The 21,538-nt window shown below is 38.7% G+C and overlaps 2 protein-coding genes across 8 annotated transcripts in view; one reads left to right on the top strand and one right to left on the bottom strand.

Annotated features, from left to right (window-relative positions):
• Positions 1-21,538, top strand: part of blnk (B cell linker) — a 66,766-nt gene that overhangs the window by 41,372 nt on the left and 3,856 nt on the right. For 2 of the 3 annotated variants that reach the window (XM_073919483.1, NM_212838.1), the window contains 16 exon segments: positions 409-541; positions 3,516-3,622; positions 3,706-3,778; positions 5,127-5,183; positions 5,272-5,297; positions 6,394-6,416; positions 6,766-6,822; positions 8,679-8,709; positions 9,688-9,733; positions 10,343-10,415; positions 11,693-11,720; positions 11,832-11,862; positions 12,925-13,015; positions 15,154-15,185; positions 15,318-15,367; positions 17,709-17,792. In XM_073919483.1, the coding sequence (XP_073775584.1) occupies positions 409-541; positions 3,516-3,622; positions 3,706-3,778; positions 5,127-5,183; positions 5,272-5,297; positions 6,394-6,416; positions 6,766-6,822; positions 8,679-8,709; positions 9,688-9,733; positions 10,343-10,415; positions 11,693-11,720; positions 11,832-11,862; positions 12,925-13,015; positions 15,154-15,185; positions 15,318-15,367; positions 17,709-17,792 (942 nt within the window). 3 annotated transcript variants of the gene reach the window in all.
• The window catches only part of dntt (deoxynucleotidyltransferase, terminal), a 621,669-nt gene that overhangs the window by 598,020 nt on the left and 2,111 nt on the right, over positions 1-21,538 (bottom strand). The window lies entirely within an intron of this gene.

Genomic DNA, 21,538 nt, shown 5'->3' with positions numbered 1-21,538 from the left:
GATTCAAAATTTAGTCCCGCGCAGATCTCTACTGGATACCTCATTCTGTGGTTCTTATTTCAGTCAGAAAGAATTAATTAACTATTACAGCTCAGAACAATATTTTGTCTAGTTTTCATAATCTGTGGCAAGCAGGTGTATAATAAGTGGGACAATTTTTTCAACTAAATTTAAATTTTTTAATTTAAATTTAAACTTTTTAAATTTTTTCATATCCAAAAAAAGGATATGTGTGTGACAGATAGGACGTATGATCACTCTAATTTGGCTATACACTCAAATGCTCACGGAAAAGAACTTATCCAGCAAAAGACCACTACAAATACAAAAAACATATCGAAATTTTAATTTATATTGTAGCACACAGCAATATAAAAACAAACGTGTTACACTTGTGGATTATTCCAGGACAGCGACACGTATGAGGACCCGCAGGGCGATCATGACGACAGTTACGAGCCTCCGCCCAGATCTGAAGCCCACAATATGAAGCCCTTCACTGTGTGTCCGTCCATCACAAACCCCAGAGGAGAATATGTGGGTGAGTCGCACTCAAACTACACTCAACTCTGTGTAGAACAGCAGTTTTCCATATTTTGCTTCATGTTTTTATTTGATTTAATTTATACTTTTGAATAGGGTTTGTGCAGGGAGACTTTTAGTTTTCATTCAGCCAGTTTAAGCACTTCTGCTGTAGTTACATTATTAAATCGCAGCGTTTAAGATCTGGGGCGCTATAATACACCCGGTGCAGGGAGTGTTTGGCACAATTTGTTGCTATTTTCAGACTAGCACAATACTAACTTTTAGGTTTTGTGCAATGTTGTTTACACAGCAAATCTATTTGCGCCACTTAGTGGACTCATGGGTGTGCTGGTCTATAAAGGAGGCATGTTAAGCAGCATTGTAAAGCGCCATTGACCAACTAAAAGCTGCTATGCAGGTCCAAACACTTACACACTGCTGAACACACACAGGATGAACAGCAAGACACAAATATCTTTACAGATGAAAACAATTAAAGCATTAAAATGATCCAGAAATGATGATTTCCTACATCAATATAAACAGCACTGCCTCCATGCCTTCTCCACCTCGGGGGGCTTCTTCAGTTCATTCATGACAATCTGCATCTGTATAATGTGATTATTATCAGCTGTATTATTGATTATATGCAGATTTATATTTGTTTTAATAAACACAAGTGTAGATGTGTGCAGCTGTGGGGTTTTGGAGACGTCTGCATCAGCATATGTGGATAAGAACAGGACGTGTGTTTGGATATAGCTCAGTTTTCTGACCACACTTCATTATTATTGTTCATTTATTCCTTTGCTGGAGATCAGAACTGAATTTAAAAAAAGTTTAGACACAAATCTTTGTGCTTAACAAAGGAAATTAAACATGTGGGCTAATGGATGTGTTCAGTGGAGTGAGTTTCCACCGTTTCCTCACTGCACCAAAGTAAAGGACTAAAGAGTAAAGCTGCTTTCACACTAGCACTTTAGGTCCACACCTGGGTTCATTTGATGTCAGAGTACAGTGCGTTTAGCTAATGTGAACGCGTCTTCTGAACCCGTGAACCATACCAGAGTCCATCTGTAAGATGTGGTCTGAGGTACGGCTCGTGCAAATTCTGGTCCGATTTACTTATGGTATGAATGCAATCATACCAAACTACAGAAGTGAACCGCCAACTGTCCAAAAAACTATAGTTTTCATAGAGTTCAATCGTGCGTGTGTGTGTGTGTATGTGTGTGTGTATGTGTGTGTGTGTGTGTCACATATTGTACCTTGGTGACAAGTGGGACTGAGCCAGGGCAATCACAGTGATAATTAGGGGTGTCAAAATTAATCGTTTCTTCAATGCACCGCGATGCAGACGCGGACAATTCGGTATCGGTTCAGTAATAATCATAACCGGTTATTACTGACGTCATTTACCTCATATGCGCTCTGTCGCGAGGGAGACGATCGCGAGTATTTACAATGCTCTAACTACTTAATACTCATGAACTGTGCACAATTTCACTGTGTGTGTTTGAGAATGAAAGTAGCCTACCCCATCTCTCTCTCTCTCTCGCTCTCTCTCTCTCGCTTTCTCTCTCGCTCACTCTGCCTCTGCCTCTCTCTCTTTCTCACACACACACACAGTGGCCCATTTGACCTGCTGGCGTGGCTTTTCTTCTCCTCTCGGCTGTTTTACAGCGTTACTTTTGGATACCGAAACGAGCGCGTGTCTGCAGAGTTTTCTCCACCGTGTCTATCATAGATCAGCTGTGAGATCGCCGCTGCCGCCTGCCGCTTATCATTCATCTGAAGAGCGCAGCACACAAGAGCCAATCGCAACCGTTTTTGTTGAGGGTGTGACCAATCAAAGAGGTGTAAGAGAACTAGACAAGGATCAGAAATTGAGCTGGATATTTATATTTGTTTATATTATTTGCTAAATGCTCGTTTTTTTGAAAGTTACAGTTTATATATCTGACTGTTTGTATTAAATGACACAATTGTATTACAAATAATAGCCTATATAAATATAAATATATTCATACATTTTAATACAAGAGCTGCTGCTGTGAAGAAAATAAAAAAGCATCGTCAATGCACCGTGATGCACCGAAATATCGAATTGAACCGAATCGATGGCATGATAATCGTAACCGAACCAAACCGTGAGACTAGTGTAGGTTCACAGCTCTAGTAATAATGTCTGCTTGTCTTCTCCAAAAAACAGCTTCTGCACACATCTAGTTATGCTCTGAATGTTTATAATATTTTTGAGGCAGATAGACACGAGTCGCTTTCTGTAAGCCCCCTAACTAAAACATTCAGTAAAAGCAGAAAGACCATGATGTGCAGAAGTCTTTCCATTTTGGCACTTTGCTTCCGTGTCCTTCCCCTAGCAACAGCCGTACACACAACAACAGCCTGATGATGCAAGCGTCCCTGGGTTCAGAAAGAAAAACACAAACCACAAACCAACCGAGAAGGTGGCTAGGGGGGGGGGGCGGGGGGGGGGGGGGGGGGTGGGGACAATCGAACTTGGGTACGGTCTAGACAACTGAATCAATTGTGAAAACACCCTAAAAGTAAAGTAAAGTGAAAGTAAAGAGGCTGAACGGAGGAGGCTCATTCTTTATCCTCGCGCTGCAGATGCTCTGTTTAACTGTTTTCTCGCTAGTGAAGCGTTCAGTTTTTTCCTCTTACAAAGTCCGCCTTGTAAACAGCAAATGCACCATGGAGCGACACAACTGGCTCTTATAGGGAATGAGAGATGAGAGAATATTAAGAGAATAAGCACAACCCTGTTAGACCATGCGCCGGGGTGCAGAGCACATTTATCCATCATTAAAATAGTAAAAGTGGATTCAGACATGTTCTTAATGCTTTTGCGCCCTGCGCTTTAGACTAGATTGTTAAAATAGATCCCTGAAAGGTTAATCTGTACAAAAGTAAAGTTGTGTTTAGCAATGATGTGAAAGTAGATGTGTATGTGTTTTTTTCTGCATCAGACAGCTGTCGTGGTCGAGCGCCAAAACCCAACCAACCTTTATATCCTCAACACAGACACACAACCCAGCAAACAACCCAGCGCAGGCTAGCAGTGGAGGAGGACGAGGTAAAAACAGCTCAGCACTGACCCTTATATTCACAACCCAGCAAATCCACAAACACACAACAAACAACATTCTGTCTGTCCAGGACGACTACATCGAGCCAGAAGACCAAGTGGAGGACGATAATTACATCGACCCCACGGAGAGAACACTGACAAGTAAGACGTGCACAGCTGAAGTCAAAAGTTATTATTATTCATTCATTTATTTTCTTTTTGGCTGAGTCCCTTTATTAATCCAGGGTCGTCACAGCGGAATGAACCACCAACTCATCCAGCATATGTTTTATGCAGCTGATGCCCTCCTAGCTGCAACCCATCTCTGGGAACATCCATACATACTCATACACTACGGACAATTTAGCCTACCCAATTCACCTGTACTGCATGTCTTTGGACTGTGGGGGAAACCGGAGCACCCGGAGAAAACCAACGCGAACACTGGGAGAACATGCAAACTCAACACAAAAATGCCAACTGATCCAGCCGAGGCTGAAACCAGCGAATTTCTTGCTGTAAAGCGACAGCACGTCAACCAATTATCATCATTTTCTTTTTAAATTTTTTCCAAAAGTTTTCAAAATTTTTTTACAGTATTTTTTTTTTATTTCGGCGAGAAAAAAAGCAGAATTTGGGCTTAATTAAAAGCTCATCATTTTCAGAAAGCAGAATAAAAGCTGTTTAAATTGTTTTAAAGCCATTTTAAGGTCAATATTATTAGCCCCCTTAAGCAGTGTCACGATAGACCATGGACTACACTTCCGCCTTTTCCTGGACTACATATTCAGACATGCACTTCGCCCAGACACCCATGCTCACTCATCTAGACTGGATTACACTCGCAACACCTGAGGACTATCAAAGACTGATTGCATTCACTACATAAACCACTCATTCACCCTTTCTCACTGCCGAGTCTTGTTTATCCTGTGATGACACTACACTGTGATGACACTACACTGCGTTTTCCCTGTCTTGTATCTCCGTGTTTAAACCCTAGCCTAGATTATACTTGTTCTCCTGTTTAGCCGCCTGCCTTACGACCTGTAGCCTGTTTATTGACTACGATTCTGGATTGCCTGCACATGCCCGTTTGCACCTGTATTGACCATTGCTTGCCTTACTAAGAAAAACCCTGCATTTGGATCTTACCCCAGTTGTGTGCGTCACTACCCGCCGTTACAAGCAATATCTGTTTTGGATTGTCTCCAGAAAAAACCACTGTTATATAATAATAACTTGCCTAATTACCTTAACTTTACCCCAGTTAAGCTTTTAAATGTCACTTTAAGCTGAATACTAGTATCTTGAAAAATATCTTGTAATATCTAGTTTTTGGTCCTCCAAAAAAAAAATATGTACACACATTTTGAAGTCTGCTTTAATTAAATTTTCAATAAGCAATTTTTAAAAATCCTATTAAATTGCGATTAAAGTGTGTACTTTTACATGCCTTGAAAAGTTACATTTAGAGAAATTTTTAATGATGCATAATGTCTATTTACAGAGCCGGTGGTGAACAGAGGAGTCAAACCCTGTGTTTCTGCTCATGCAAATAGTCCCGGTGAGAGATTCTGCACATTATCTCCAGCAGTTTCAGAAGATTTCAGAGATCAAATATTGATTGACTGTGCTCTAATTCTGCTTTTCAGATTTCTATGAGATTCCTGACATGAAGGTGAGCTTTACTCAACACTAATATAATGTACTTATCTGTTGCAAAATAAAATTAAAAACATTAATCTGACTGCATTTTAAATTATGTTAGTTAGCTAATCAGTTAGTTAGTTAGCTAGCACATTTTTTTAAAACACAACGTTGCCCAAAGTGCTAAACACAAACAATATTAATAAAAATAAGCCCTACATCACATTCAGTTGAAGTCAGAATTAATAGCCCAATGAATTATTAGCCCCCGTTTACTTAAATGAAGAGAAGATTATGGAGAAATACTGAAGCAACATCTCAAGACATCAGCCAGGAAATTAAAACTTGGCCACAAATGGCTCTTACAAACAGACCATGACCCTAAGCACACTGCCAAATGAGTTCAAATGTGCTTTAAGGACAACAGAGTGAATGTTTTGGAGGGGCCATCACAAAGCCCTGACCTCAATCCTATAGAAAAACTGTGTTGAAAAAGCTTGTGCGAGCAAGACAGCCTACAAATCTGACTCAGTTACACCGATTCTGTCAGGATGAATTGGCTAAAATTCCTGCAAACTACTGCGAGAAGCTTGTGGAAGGAGATCCAAAACATTTGACCAAAGTTAAACAGTTTAAAAGCAAAGCTAAACAAATATCAAGGAAATGTGTGTAAACTTGACTAACGAGAAATGAATAAATAAAAACTCAACAAAACAAATTCTCAAATTTTTCTAGCATTTAGCAAATCTAAATCAATTAGGTAATGCTAACGGACCTAAAATAGTAAACGTTTAGTATGATTTACCATCAGACATTTAAAAAAAAATGGTTATGCTCCTTTTTTAGAGTGTGTGTAAACTTCTGGTTTCAACTGTATCACCCCTAATATATTCAAGACATGTCTAGCTTGTTATTCAAAGTTACATTTAAAGTTATTAAAGCTAGATATTATTAATACATTTATTAAAAAGCATTGAAAGTTATTACAAATATGACAAATTATTTAAATATATTCCCTATTTACGCGGATTGATTGTAACTCTTTATAATGATTTTTGTTATCGTAGTCACGCTGATTGTGGTGGTTGTTTGCATGGTCCTAAATCCATGTTTGTGTTCAATTTCAGGAGAATTCTGAATCTAAGAAAAGGTAAAACCCCTTTAAAATAAGCCACCTTTTTTGTATTTTATTTATATTACAATCTTAACCTACTAAATAGCCTACTTTTAGAACAGTAAAACAGTAATTATTGCAGTGATTACATAAACAGCATCATGTACTCATAATGAAACAAATGTATGCTACAATTAGAACAGGACACAACCAGCTCCCACCTAAACACTCTACATTTGGTTATCTGCTGTGTGTTTGCCCTTTTTAGGTTACTCAGCCCTGCACTTCCTCATGTCTTTAGTTAGGGAGAGAAACAGCACCTGCTTCCCTGTTCTGTTTAAGTCCTGCATCCATATATAAATAAATGATGTTTTCTGATCTACAGGAGTCCCACAACTCTACAGCCCAACACACAGATGGCGCCTCCTAAAGCCAGTCCACGGTATTACACAAGCATCATTACCTCATGACCACTACAAAACATCTAGATTAGCTTTTAGGACTGTGTAAGCAATTCACAATACCTGACTGTCTTGACCGGTGTTGGGGAAAGTTACTTTTGAATGTAATGCATTACAATATTGAGCTCCCCAAAAAGCTAATTGCATTACTTAGGGTGAACTCACACTAAGCACGGTTGTCTTAAACTGTTCCCAGGCACAATTGTCCCCTGTCCACTCTCCTCCTCGGCCCGCACTCACACTGTATTTTACATTCCGAGCCGCTGCACACTTAAGTCATCGATGATGCGACTGTTCAGTTTAACAGAAGTGCTCTCACTCAGCACATTACTTTAGTTATATCGTTGTGTATTATTTTAAGTCTTTAATATGCAGTGAAATCTTTTGCTGAACAGATCCAGCATTTTGACGCTCATAAATGATCATAAAGTCCTCGTGCTGCAGGAATTAGGAGGTTTGCTGAAGGTGCAACTGACGTGCAGTGAGGGGTTTGCGTCTTTTATAACCTACGACACTGTGCATTCACTGAACAGTAAGAATGATTATTAAATCCATATGAAACAGTCCCTATCACTAAAAGTGATGTAGCGCCAAAGCCAAACCAGACAGCGCTAAGGCACACCTCCTCTAATCGGGGAAGGACTGGCCAAGTAAACTGGACCTAGGCCCAATTTGAAGCACTCATACTTGTCAAACGAACAGGGAAATGGGGGTCAAATGTGGCTGGGCACGGTTCGGATAGCCCGAGTACACCCTTAAGGCTGATTTATACTTCTGCGTCAAGCGAACGCGTATGCTACGGCGCTGACGCATAGCCCTTCGCCGTAGCCGTCGCTGACGTGCACCTCTCAAAAAATGTAACTACACGTCGTAACGACGCGTAGCACAAGCTCTGTGATTGGTCGGCTTGGTAGCGCTGATGAGTCTGGGCAGGACCGAGAGCCGCGTGAATGGTGCGAGCCTGATGGAGCGATTGTTTACAAGTGTGGAGTCCCGTGAAGGAGCTCCTGATGGAAAGTTTTGTTTTGTGTTTACCTCATAGTTAAAGTTGTTGCACGTCCGCCGGTTCCTGCCTCAAAATGAGCGAGTTTGAGCCACTTGTACATCCAGGAAGCGTTCAGGAAAAGCAAAACAGCAGCGAAGAAACTCGAAACTCGACAGGGAAGGAACATTTACACCTCACTGCCCACTAGCGTTTCGGAAGTGTTAATGCAGACCAACAGAGACCGCGCGCAGAAGTATAAATGCACAGCTACGCGCATTGTATGCGCCGTGGGTTACGCCGGTCACTTGACGCAGAAGTATAAACCAGGCTTTAGGGTGTACTCATACTATGTACATTTGCCTTGAACCGCACCAAAGCACACTTGCCCCCTCTCCCGTCTCCCCAGACAGCCCGCACTCACATTACATTCAGGCCTGGGCACGCTTATGTCATCGATGTCGCGCTGTTCAGTTAAAGCTCTCGTCAGCTCAGTGGACATTTCTCTAGTTATATTGTTTTAGTCGTTTGGGATGAGGTGATACGCATTCAGATATTTCACCGAACAGATCAGCCACTTTTGACGCTCATGAAGTCAGGACACTCCACCAGAGCCCAAGTGAACTAATTCAGAGCACTCACACTTCTCAAACCATCCGGGAAACGGGTCTGGGCACAGTTCGGATAGCATAGTGTGAGTCTGCCCTTAGTTACTTTTGTGTTGCATTTTGGTTCACTAATAATCCTTCATGTAAAATGTCACATACTGCCAAAACAATGCAAAATATGCCTGACAGTCACGTGTACTCAAATAAGCATGCACAAATGAAATGGATCTGATTTGTATTTGTGCAGACAGCAGACCAGAAGACCAACAATAACTCCAGTGAGTATCTATGAATCCTTAATATAATATGCAAGAACTTATTAATATTACATATTTATTTAGATTTTTATATTAATTTTTAAGGTTGTTTTTTTAACCAATTATCTCATTTGCCCTAACTTTAGATCACCCATAATATCTATACCCACTGTATCGTTTAGACCTGGATCATTATTTTATATTAAATGTATTGTAGTTTATTGAGGATGTCTGATGACTAGCGCGCTTCTGCTAAGCCTGTGGTAGCTTAGCAACCGAGTCGCGACGTCAACACACAGAATCTGTCAGCACAGTTCAGCACGGTTGTCTAACCATGCCGAGAACGGTTTGTAATCGAGCCGCGCCGTTCCAGGCTCAGTGGAGAAACAACCGTAACCGTACCGAAGTGTTTTTAGAACGGTTTGGCACGATAGTGGAAAAGCAGCTTATGATTGAAAAATGAATAAGCAATTAGATGTGCACACGCAAGTTGAAGTTGAACTTGTATTGGTGTTTTTTTATTTGATTTCTATAATTTACCTTTGCATAACCTCTGGACAATTGTACTGAGTTTTCTGTATTTTGTGATTCATGTTTTTATTTGTTAATTTTTCCCTGCTTTTGAATTGCTTTATGGGATCTGGAGCTCTCTTCCAACAACTCTAACCTTGAAAAGTTGTAAAAATTTACTTTTATTGACACGTGTAATAGTTTACAGTGCTGTATAGTTTGGGTTTGTGTTGTATATTGCACTACAGAAACCCTATAATAAACCGGCAGTACATTTTCTGCTATTTTACAGACTTATTTCACTAAATATTATTTCTAATAATATTTTAAACAACTAAAATGTCAATAAAAGTCACATCAAAAGTCAACAGAGCAGAGATCAACATCGCATAACGCAATTCACCATCACAAAGCACACACTAAAACACAGACAGGGTTCATTAACAGATCTCTTTTACAGTGATGTTTTTGTTTCATTGTGTCTGAAAGAAACCTGAATCAGAGGACGAGTATGAAGTGTGTGACACAGATGAAAGTGAGTATTACACACTAAACCTGAACAAACAAATGCAGAAAATACAAAAAACTATAGCCAAGGCTGTATCCGAAATCGCTCTCTACACTCTCAACTAGTGCTCATATAGTTCCGTTTGTATTTATGACTGACCTCAAAAGTTTTCGTTTGATTACTAGCAGACAGCTGACTACTGAGGGTTAAATGACCATCACAGGGTCTGAACAAGAAGTTAAAAATCGGATGCATCTGGTTATATATACTATACCCAGTTGTCTAAACAGCTTAAAAAATTTGATTTTGCATCATAGGTGCTCTTTAACTAGACTATATTAGTGGACTAATGTATATTAAAATATATGTTTTCTGCTAAATTGTTGCCAGCATTTTAGATGTGTTGCATTTAAACAAATTCAATTTAGTAATGTCCAACTTAATTTGTTTGTTAAGTGGTGGTAAATAACTTACTTGGGCTGAATTATTTTACAAACACTTAAATTAAATTCAAGGAATCAATGTACTCCTTGTAGGAATTTCAATGTAGGCAACAGTGAATGAGGGTATAGGGAGCGATTTTGGATACAGCACATGTATAACCAACCAAATGAATGCTTGTCTGATTTATATCAGGTGTAAATGAAAACCCAGAGGAGAACACGGAGACCAGAAGACCGTCAATACCAACACCTCGACCTCGAGATCTGTAAGAGCTGTAAACCAGTAACTAACATTTAACATATACAGTTGAAGTCAGAATTATTGGCAAATTGAATATTTTTTCCCAATTTCTGTTTAACGGAGAGCAGATTTCTTCAACACATTTCAAATCATAATAATTTTAATAACTCATTTCTAATTTCTTTTCTCTTTGCCATGATGACAGCACATAATATTAGACCTGATATTCTTCAAGACCCTTCTATACAGCTTAAAGTGACATTTAAAGGCTTAACTAGGTTAATCAGGGTAAACTTAGGGTGATCAGGCAAGTCATTGTATAACAGTGGTTTGTTCTGGTGACAATCCAAAACAAATATTGCTTAAGAGGGCTAATAATATTGAGCTTTAAAACAATTAAAAACTGCATTTATCATAGCCAAAATAAAACAAATAAAACTTTCTCCAGAAGAAAAAATATTATAGGAAATACTGTGAAAAATCCCTTATCGGAAAAAGTTGTTTGTGTGTGTGTATATATTACACACTTATACATATATATGTATAAGTATACATATATATGTATACATGTATATATATGTGTATGTATACACACACACACACACACACACACACACACACACACACACACAAACACACACATACACACGCATACATACATACACACACATACATACACACACACGTACATATACACACATACACACATATACATATAAACATATACATATATACACAAATACAAAGCTCAGCATAAATGAGTAAATCCTCCTTTGAATAAAATATTTTTATCCATTTCTCATATATATAGGCAATATATTTCAGTGCATTTAAACAAACTGTTTTATTAAACAGTTACATTTATTAAAATAACAGTTGTCACCGAATGTCTTCAGGAATACAAAAATAATATGCTTAAATTCAAATTAATTATTGCAAAAAAAAATACAAATTACAAAATTCAAAAAAAAAAATTAGATTATTTTATGTTTCTCTTTATTTTCCTATTTATAAACATTTTATTTAATGTTTTTTACCCAATATATTACTCTGGCTTTGCTAATTTGTGTACTGTGATCTACAGTTATTTTGTTAGATTTGCTCCAGTTTTTGTCTTTAGTACTGACTAATCTAATGCATAAGCACAAATGTATTATTGTAAAACATCCTGTAGCAAAAATATGAATATAAAATAGAGATCTATAAGAGATGAACCCATATATGCACAGCACTGTATGTACATATACAGAATATATATCAGAGTCAAAGGAATTTAACAGTTCATCGCTGTTGTTGTTTTAGGAAAAAAACAAACCCTGCTTCGATATCGGTAAGTAAATTCCTCATTTAATTTATTTTAAAAATGTATTTTTAAAAATGTTCCTGCACTACACTAATGTCAAATCAAAATATTAATTGAAAATACTTCCTATTATTGCAGAGACCAAGCATTCCTCGCAAAAACAGTGACGGTAAGCTCCATTTCATTATGAATCTTTCACATTCCTACTAATTACCCAACAATTAAGCCTTTAAAATGTCACTTTAAGTTGAATACTAGTGTCTTGAAGAATATCTAGTCTAATATTATGTGACGTCATCATGGCAAAGAGAAAATAAATCAGCAATTAGAGATGAGTTATTAAAACTATTATGATTAGAAATGTGTTGAAGAAATCTGCTCTCCGTTAAACAGAAATTGGGGAAAAAATATCCAGGGGCTAATAATACAGACTTCAACTGTATGTGAAAGGAAACATAATAAAAAGGTAGAAAATAAGAAGAGGGTGGAGACTACAAATAATGTTAGCAGCTAACACAGGGGTGTCCAAACTCGGTCCTGGAGGGCCGATGTCCTACATATTTTAGTTCCAACCCCAATTAAACACACCTGAACCAGCTAATCAAGCTCTTTCTAGGTAAAATAACTTCCAGACAGGTGTATTGAAGCAAGTTGGAGTTAAACTATTCAGGACACTGGCTCTCCAGGACCGAGTTTGGACATCCTTGAGCTAACGGGATAACAAGATAAAGAGACAGAGCGTAAGATAGGAAACAGAACTAACTCGAAATAAATAAGAGGTATGAATTTGGCAGCTCCATGCATGCAAAAAAACTTGCATATTTCACAAATAGCATCTACACCAGATTTGGTCCGACTTATGCAGAAGTAAACTCCACTGGCATATTCCAATAATAGGACAAATATAGTAGTAGTACTATATGCATTTCTACAAAAAGAGCCAAATGGCACAACACCATTTAACTTCCTTTATACAATGCAGTCTGAACAGTGTGGATATTAATTAGGATAAAAAGCAAAATTGTTTAAATTCAGCCAAAATAAATTGTTTACAACCACTTAACATTAAAAAAAATTTAGTTAATCCAAGGAATCATCATCTAATAATTATTATTTTCAGTGCTAGTATGATTGTATGCTATTCTGTCTTGCATGTGAAGGCTTCATGAATGTCACAATCTTACACAATCTTAACCTATTATTATTATGATGTTTATGTGATCTGTTACAGCCTCTTCAAATAAAACGGCGGCAGTTATTACAGCACGAAGTCCACCGAGAACCACATCGACCCCGCCGCCAACAGGATTTCATCGAGCCAAGTAAAAAAAAAAATTATGTATAAAAACAAAAGATATGACAAATACCCAAAAGTACTATCCAAAAGTACCAATCACATTTTGAAACTTGCGTTCTGTGAATGAACGTCGCCTCGTGGTTCCTTCCCAAAGAGGGAAGAAATCACTTTCGCGAACGCTCACGCTCAATCTGCCCAGTTGGTGGAATGAACTCCCTAACTGCATCAGAACGGCAGAGTCACTCGCTATTTTCAAGAAAAACTCAACTATTTAGTCTCCACTACACTTCCTAATCTGCAATTGCCTCTCTGGATATTACACTAACTGTACTCAAAAAAAAAAAAAAGTACTAATACTTTCCTTCTTAGACTTTACATTCCTGAAACTTGCCTATAGCACTTATTCATTGTTGCTCTTGGTTGTGTAAATTGCTTCCTTGTCCTCATTTGTAAGACGCTTTGGATAAAAGCATCTGCTAAATAACTAAATGTAAATGTAAAGAAGCTGGATTAAGCCTTGTCCCTCCTTATCGCAAACACAACAGCAGTCTGGTGAGAAATCCATGTAGACGGATGGCATTTCATGTCACGTTCAGCCTTATAATCTTAAAATGTGAGCAAAATTTGCCGTTTTGTCATCACCTTAAGGGGGTCACAAACAAGAAGCGCCGCTTCTCATTATGCTAAAGAGATTAATTCAAACACTAGCTCTAAAGTGACGTTGGTGAATTAGTAACGGCTTCTGCTGTTCGGACGTCAGCTGTAGATGTGAATGAATGATGGAAGAAAGTAGTTTCTAATATAAAAGTTTTTTTTTATGTTCAAGATTGTGCCGTAGAACTGTTGTATAAACACAATATCACACGAGTAGCAGTGTGCTATGGCTGTTTATCAGCACTGGTGTTGCGCTAAGCCTCCCACCAGTGCTGATTTAAAGCAATAGCACACTGCTACTCGTGTGATATTGCTCATATATTATATATTATATTATATCTATATAATGTCATATTTTATATATATATATATATATATATATATATATAACTGTTAAAAAGCGTGCGCATCACATCACATTACCTATGCACGTGAGTGATCATCCTCTCGTTCAGTATTTACCTTCTTTTTTGCTGTTTTGCTTGTGCGAACACAGTTATTTTTGTCAGTCGTGCTGCTTCTCGATTCTAATATCACATTTGCATGAATATTGGGCCATGCTTATTGTCGAACCCTGCTTTTAGATAACTACACTTTGTAGCAGATTTCCAACCAGCCACAGTGGCTAGTGGAGGTGTCTGTCTAACCCGCCAGAGCTGAAATCTACCCGCATTTGGCGGGTGTTAATGTAAAGCCATTTATATATATATATATATATATATATATATATAGTTGTTGTTTCTATATATAACTATATATATAGTTAATGTTCTATTACTAAATGTATTACTTCTCTCCCTTTATGTAAAACTTCGGGGCAAATGTTTGACGGAGAATGCTGAAAAAAAAATAATATAAAGATGATTCTAAAATAAGCGAGGCAGTGGCGCAGTAGGTAGTGTTGTCGCCTCAAAGCAAAAAGGTTGCTGGGTCGATCCTTGGCTCAATTGGCGTTTCTGTGTGGAGTTTGCATGTTCTCCCTGCCTTCGCGTGGGTTTCCTCCGGGTGCTCCGGTTTCCCCGACAGTCCAAAGACATGCGGTACAGGTGAATTGGGTAGGCTAAATTGTCCGTAGTGTATTAGTGTGTGTGTGAATGTGTGTGTGGATGTTTCCCAGAGATGGGTTGCAGCCGGAAGGGCATCCGCAGCGTAAAAAACGTGCTGGATAAGTTGGCGGTTTATTCCACTGTGGCGACCCCGGATTAATAAAGGGACCAAGCCGACAATAAAAATGAATGAATGAAATGATTATAAAATATTAAACCCTTTCATAAGCCGACCCGAAATAAAATAATACTAAATGAAATGCGAAATGTAAGCATTGTACATTCATTCAAGTATGCAGCGTGCATAAATATTTTTTACAACACCATAAAATAAACAAGAGCACAATATAAAACAACAGACTGTTTATTCCATCATGCAATCTATATTTACACCGCACAGTCTTACTTACAAAAGTCATCAGAATTTAATAAACCGAAGAATTCATCTCTTTTTCTGCTTTAGGATGCCTCTGCCCCGACAGCTTCCCTCCCAGAGTAAGACTTTCATTTCGCAATTTGATCCAGATGCATTTTGTCTGTCCATGTAAACATCAAGACATTCTAACAAGGCTAGTCAAAGTCTTACTGCTCCTAGCTGTTGTTTAATATTATTCTGTCATTTCACAGGCAGAGGGACGCTGCATTCAGAAAGCAGATCAGCGAAAGATGCTGAAGAGGTCAGTCAAAATCTGGCACTTCATTTTAAATGGATTTGCTGACATCGTACTGTGCAAAAGTCTTAGTGTCTTTCGAATATCAGAAACTGTTTATATTAGGACTGCAACGTACAGCATACCACTTGAGCATCAATATTGCAATACTTGTCTCCGCAAGTCACATTGCAGGATTAATTATTTATTAAAGATTAAAAGATAAGACTAAACATTTTTGTATAGTTATTTATAGAATAATGACATGCTTTTTTACATTTAATTGTTCAATTTCTATATTTGAACTGTTTAACTCCTTAGAAAACCATAATGCACTGATTATTTCACTTTTATTTTTAGTCTTACATTTGCTTGTAATTTATTCTAATTTATGCAGATGCACTGCATAGAAAAATACTTGATCATCCAAGTACAACTAAATGAAGGAAATCTTTTCAAATAGAGCTATGCGAATCATCTGGTAAATCTACATCACAATGTACACTCACCGGCCACTTTATTAGGTACACCTGTTTAACTGCTTGTTAACGCAAATTTCTAATCAGCCAGTCACATGGCAGCAACTCAATGCATTTAGACATGGTCAAGACGATCTGCTGCAGTTCAAAGTGAGCATCAGAATGGGGAAGAAAGGGGATTTAAGAGACTTTGAACATGGCATGGTTGTTTCTGCCAGACGGGCTGCTCTGAGTATTTCAGAAACTGCTGATCTACTGGGATATTCATGCACAACCATCTCTGGGGTTTAAAGAGAATGCTCCGACAAAGAGGAAATATCCAGTGAGCGGCAGTTCTGTGGGCGCAAATGCAATATTTTTTGGCACACTTTGGGCTCATTTGCACCAATTGAGCATGGTGTCAACGCCACAGCCTGAGTATTGTTGCTGACCATGTCCATCCCTTTATGAGCACAGTGTCTCCATCTTCTGATGGCTACCTCCAGCAGGATAACGCACCATGTCATAAAGCCTGAATAATCTCAGACTTTTTTCTTGAACTTGACAATGAGTTCACTGAACTCAAATGGCCTCCACAGTCACCAGAGCTCAATCCAATAGAGCAGCTTTGGGATGTGGTGGAACGGGAGATTGGGATCATGCATGTGCAGCCGACAAATCTGCAGCAATTGTGTGATGCTGTCATGACAATATGGAGCAAAATCTCTGAGGAATATTTCCAGTAGCTTGTTGAATCTCTGCAATTAAGGATTAAGGCAGTTCTGAAGGCAAAAGGAGTCCAATCCGGTACTAGTAAGGTGTACCTAATAAAGTGGCAGAGTGTACATTGCATCAAAACAAAATATCACAATATCAGATTTCTCCAATATTGCGCAGCCCTAGTATATGCCAAAAAAGAAAATGATTTATCTATATATATATATATATATATATATATATATATATATATATATATATATATATATATATATATATATATATATATATATATATAAAACACACAGACATACAGTACATCGACATAAACTGACTTAAACTAATAGCCATTGACTTCCATAGTAGAAATAAAAAAAAAACCATGGAAGTCAACGGCTGTTTTATTTCCACCATTCTTCAAAGCATCTTCCTTTGTGTTCAACAGAAGAAAGGAACTTATAGAAGTTTACAACCACTTGAATAAGAGTAAATTATGACAGAATTTATATACAGCAAAGTCAGAATTAGAAGCCCTCCTTAATTATTAGTCCCCCTGTATATTTTATTCCCCAATTTCTCATTAACGGAGAGCAGATTTTTCCAACACATTTCTAATCATCATAGTTTTCATAACTCTTTTCAAATAACTGATTTATTTTCTCCTTGTCATGATGACAGTAAATAATATTAGACTAGATATTCTTCAAGACACTTCTATACAGCTTAAAGTGACATTTAAAGGCTTCACTAGGGTAATTAGGGTAAAGTTAGGGTAATCAGGTAAGTCATTGTATAACAGTGGTTTGTTCTGGTGACAATCCAAAACTAATATTGCATAAGGGGACTAATAATATTGAGCTTAAAATGGCTTTAAAACAATTAAAAACTGCTTTTATTCTAGCTGAAATAAAACAAATAAGACTTTCTCCAGAAGAACAAATATTATAGAAAATACTGTAAAAAATTCCTAAATCTGTTCAACGTCATTTGGGAAATATTTGGGGAAAAAAAAAACTAATTCACAGGAAGGCGAATCATTTTGACTTCCACTGTATACGGTTTGGCTTTGATAGAGAAAAAGCATAGGCATAAACGTGTGTGTGTGTGTCAGTTTGCAGCTTAATTACTATAATTATCATGATCCCAGCATGCATTACAGCGTCTGTCAGTCTAACAGTTCTGCTCTCTCACAGGAAGCTGGTGTGTATAAAAAGGTTTGGTACGCCAGCGGGTGTGACCGCAAAACAGCAGAGGACGCTCTCATACGCTCCGCTAAGGCAAGTTACACTCACACACATAACACTGATGCTTTTTACAGAGCGGTGTGAATGTGTTTGTGAGTGTGTGTGTGTGTGTGTGTGTGTGTGTGTGTGTGTGTGTGTGTAGTTCTCAGCATAAATGAGTACACTTCTCACAGACTTATCTTTTTAATTAATATTTCCTGTAGGATGCTTTATAACAGGGGTGGCCAACCCTGTTCCTGGAGAGCCACTTTCCTGAAGATTTCAGTTGCAACCTATATCAAACACACCTGCTAGTAATTATCATGTGGTGTTCACGTCCTAATTAATTGGTTCAGGTGTGTTTGATATGGGTAGCAACTAAAATCTGCAGGAAGGTGGCTGGCCACCCCTGCTGTATAATAATATATTTGTACATAAACATTAGATTAGTCAGAACCAAGGACAAAACTGGAACTAATCGAATAAAAAATTACAGAGGGAAAATGTCAGGGAAAGTTATGTTAGGGAAACACTTATGTTGGGGAAAATATCAAATAAAAGCTTAATAAAGTGAAAAATTCAAGAAAAACATGAAAAATAGAAAGAATTAAAAAAACGTGGAAATGTTGCAGCACGAAATTTTCTCTGTCAAACTAAATGTGTTATCTTTCTATTCCTTAATCATTATCACCGGGACTACAATCCTGTCACCTTATGGACTACAAATCCTGTCATGCACCACACACACACACCTGTTCCGGTTCTCCTAATGCTGTGTTCACACCAGACGCGGAACGCGCGGATAAATCGCGCTATTCGCACGTAAACAGCCACGAGAACATTTGAGGTTCCCCGCTTCATTCACGCGTCAAATTCACTTCAGAACAGACGTGGATTCGCGTGATGGGCAGGGCTTCTGTCTGCCCCGTGACTCTAGCTTCATAGCTAAATGGCTAACATGGATTTTATGAAGAAAATAACAGTGTTTATGTGCTTTATGAAGGATGATAAACAGTGTCGATACGTTTAGGGCCGTGTCTGAGTCCACTACATCCTTTCAGAGGTGCATCCAGCTCTGTGAGCTCATAGACTCCTCCAGAAACTGAACCTGGATGATGGAGGTTTTCAGCGGTGCTTCTGACTGAGCCCAGCCCAGTTTGATGAACTTCTTGTCGGTGTCTGCTGGAGGATTTCCCCTGGGACACCGACAACAGGCGATACGTCACAATCACACCCCCACAAGAGCAAGCTCCGGATTGGTTAACGCGGCGCGAATGTCCGCTGAAGTTCAGATTTTCAAACGAGTGATTCGCACGTCAAACGCGCAAAACGCTCAATTCACGCCACGCCATTCGCGCGTATCGTACCTCAGGATGTCTATTCGCACGTTTGCATTGACTTAACATGTAAAACTCTCGCGCTTGACGCGCGTTCCGCATCTGGTGTGAACGCAGCATAAGATCACACACACAGCTGGGAGCTGCTTAAGTACTGATAACACAGACTATATAAACAGCTCACTTTGACACTCCCATTGCTGCAACATTATGAAGCGCTCTTCTAGTCTAGTCTTTCCGTGTGTGACGCTTGCCTTGTTCTCGTTTATGTTGTCTGCCGCCTGTATCGACCATTTGCCCATGACCTGACAACGCTTCTGGATTTCCCTGTATGTACCCATTTGCCCCTGTGTTTGACCACTGCCTGTACGACTACTCTTAATAAAACTGCACATGCATCCTCATCTCCGTTGACAGTGTCTCTACGTTACCAACGAGCTTAAGCCTGGTTTATACTTCTGCGTCAAGTGACCGGCGTAACCAACGGCGCATGCAACGCGCGTAGCTGTGCATTTATACTTCTGTGCGCGGTCTCTGTTGGTCTGCATTAACACTTCCAAAACGCTAGTGGGCAGTGAGGTGTAAATGTTCCTCTGTGTCGAGTTTCTTCGCTGCTGTTTTGTTCTTTCTGAACTCTTCCGGGATGTACAAGTGGCTCAAACTCACTCATTTTGAGGCAGGAACCGGCGGACGTGCAACAACTTTAACTATGAGGTAAACACAAAACAAAACTTTCCATCCGGAGCTCCTTCACGGGACTCCACACTTGTAAACAATCGCTCCATTGGGCTTGCGCAAGTCGCGCGGCTCTCGGTCCCGCCCAGACTCGTCAGCGCCACCAAGCCGACCAATCACAGAGCTTGCGCTACGCGTCGTTGCGAAGTGTATTTACATTTTTTGAGAGGTGCACGTCAGCGACGCCGACGGCGTAGGGCTATGCGTCATCGCCGTAGCATACGCATTCCATTGGATCTTATTGCTGTCGCAATGGCAAACAGCTGCTTTGATTTTTATCAATTTATTTATTTATTTATTTAAAATGCGCATTAAAGCTGATACACAAGTTGAAAGACGACAATACAACACCACCCATCACAATCATCAGAATTATAATAGTTTGTTTTACAGACTTGATGTTTATATTTTAACTATACTTATTTTCTCTGAACTGTCCCTTTTAGGGGAAATTACTTTAAATTACTTTAATTTAATAGTTTACGCACTGGCATAATATAAATTAAAACTGACATGTTAAATTAAATTAACATGACTTTCAAAATGGGATGTTGATAACAGACTGACAGTACACTTTTAGCTGCAGCTTTGTATGATATATGAGCAATATCAGTGCGATATGGTTGTATATCAGCACTGGTGGGAGGTGTGCGTTGGCACGAGGCCGCAGGCCACCGCCACGCCAAAATGATCCAGCCTGAGCACGGTTCGGTTCAGATAGCATAGTACAAGTACGCCCTCAGATTAGCTGTTGTCATTTTCCCGCCATTAGTGTTTCTTTTCAGCTCTGGGTTCAGCTTTGAGACTCTGCAACCAATAGCAGGTCAGCAACTACTGGGGAGGCGGGACTAAAGATAGTACAGCCCCATCTGATTGGTCAAATAAAAAAAATAATAAAATTTATTTGAAATGATATTGCGTTTATACAACAGTTTGAAGGCACAATCTTGTATATAAAAAAGGAAATCAATCACAGAGTCGCAAAAACCCTATTATATGAGGAACTACTTTCTTCCACCATTCATTCACATCTGCAGCTGAATTCAGAACAGCAGAAACCACTGCTCATTATACCAAGTAAGACCTTGATTAGCTTGTTCAGGTGTGTTTGATTAGGGTTGGAGCTAAAATCTACAGGACACCGGCCCTCCAGGAACAAGTTTGGTGACCACTGCTCTAGTGTAATGTCTAAAGTGATGACAAAACTGGCTGAGAAACCGAGTTTTCCTCCTCTAAGAACTTATGCGGACTCTGTTGCCATCTTGTGGCAGAACATTAACCGTCAATTTCATTGCTCTGACATGCTGATGGCTGCCAACGCACTGAATATCCAAAATTAATGCAAACATATTTTAAAATAGGCTCTATCTTTATAAATAAACTGCATAGATGCAATCTAAAAAACTACAATAGTGAGTTTATTGATCTGCTGTCACTATGTAGGTGGATACAGAATATCAGATGGCTATAAGCCATATATATATATATATATACAGGGCTCGAAATTAACTTTTTTACTTGGTAGCACCGGTGCTCCCAACTTCAAACATTTAGGAGCACCAAAAAAACATTTAGGAGCACCCACCAAAAATGAATGAGCACCGCTGCAAATCGTTTTTTAGGGATTTATTGTATTTTAAAACAACAACAAATCGTGACAATTTTGAACGTGCATGAATATCTGCTATAAAAAGTCTGTTACTTTATGAAAAATAATTGTATAGTTTG

This window comes from Danio rerio, chromosome 13 (assembly GCF_049306965.1).
Source record: "Danio rerio strain Tuebingen ecotype United States chromosome 13, GRCz12tu, whole genome shotgun sequence".
NCBI lineage: Eukaryota > Metazoa > Chordata > Actinopteri > Cypriniformes > Danionidae > Danio > Danio rerio.
Note: the sequence above shows the minus strand (reverse complement) of the source record. Positions and strands in the feature narration are given on the sequence as shown.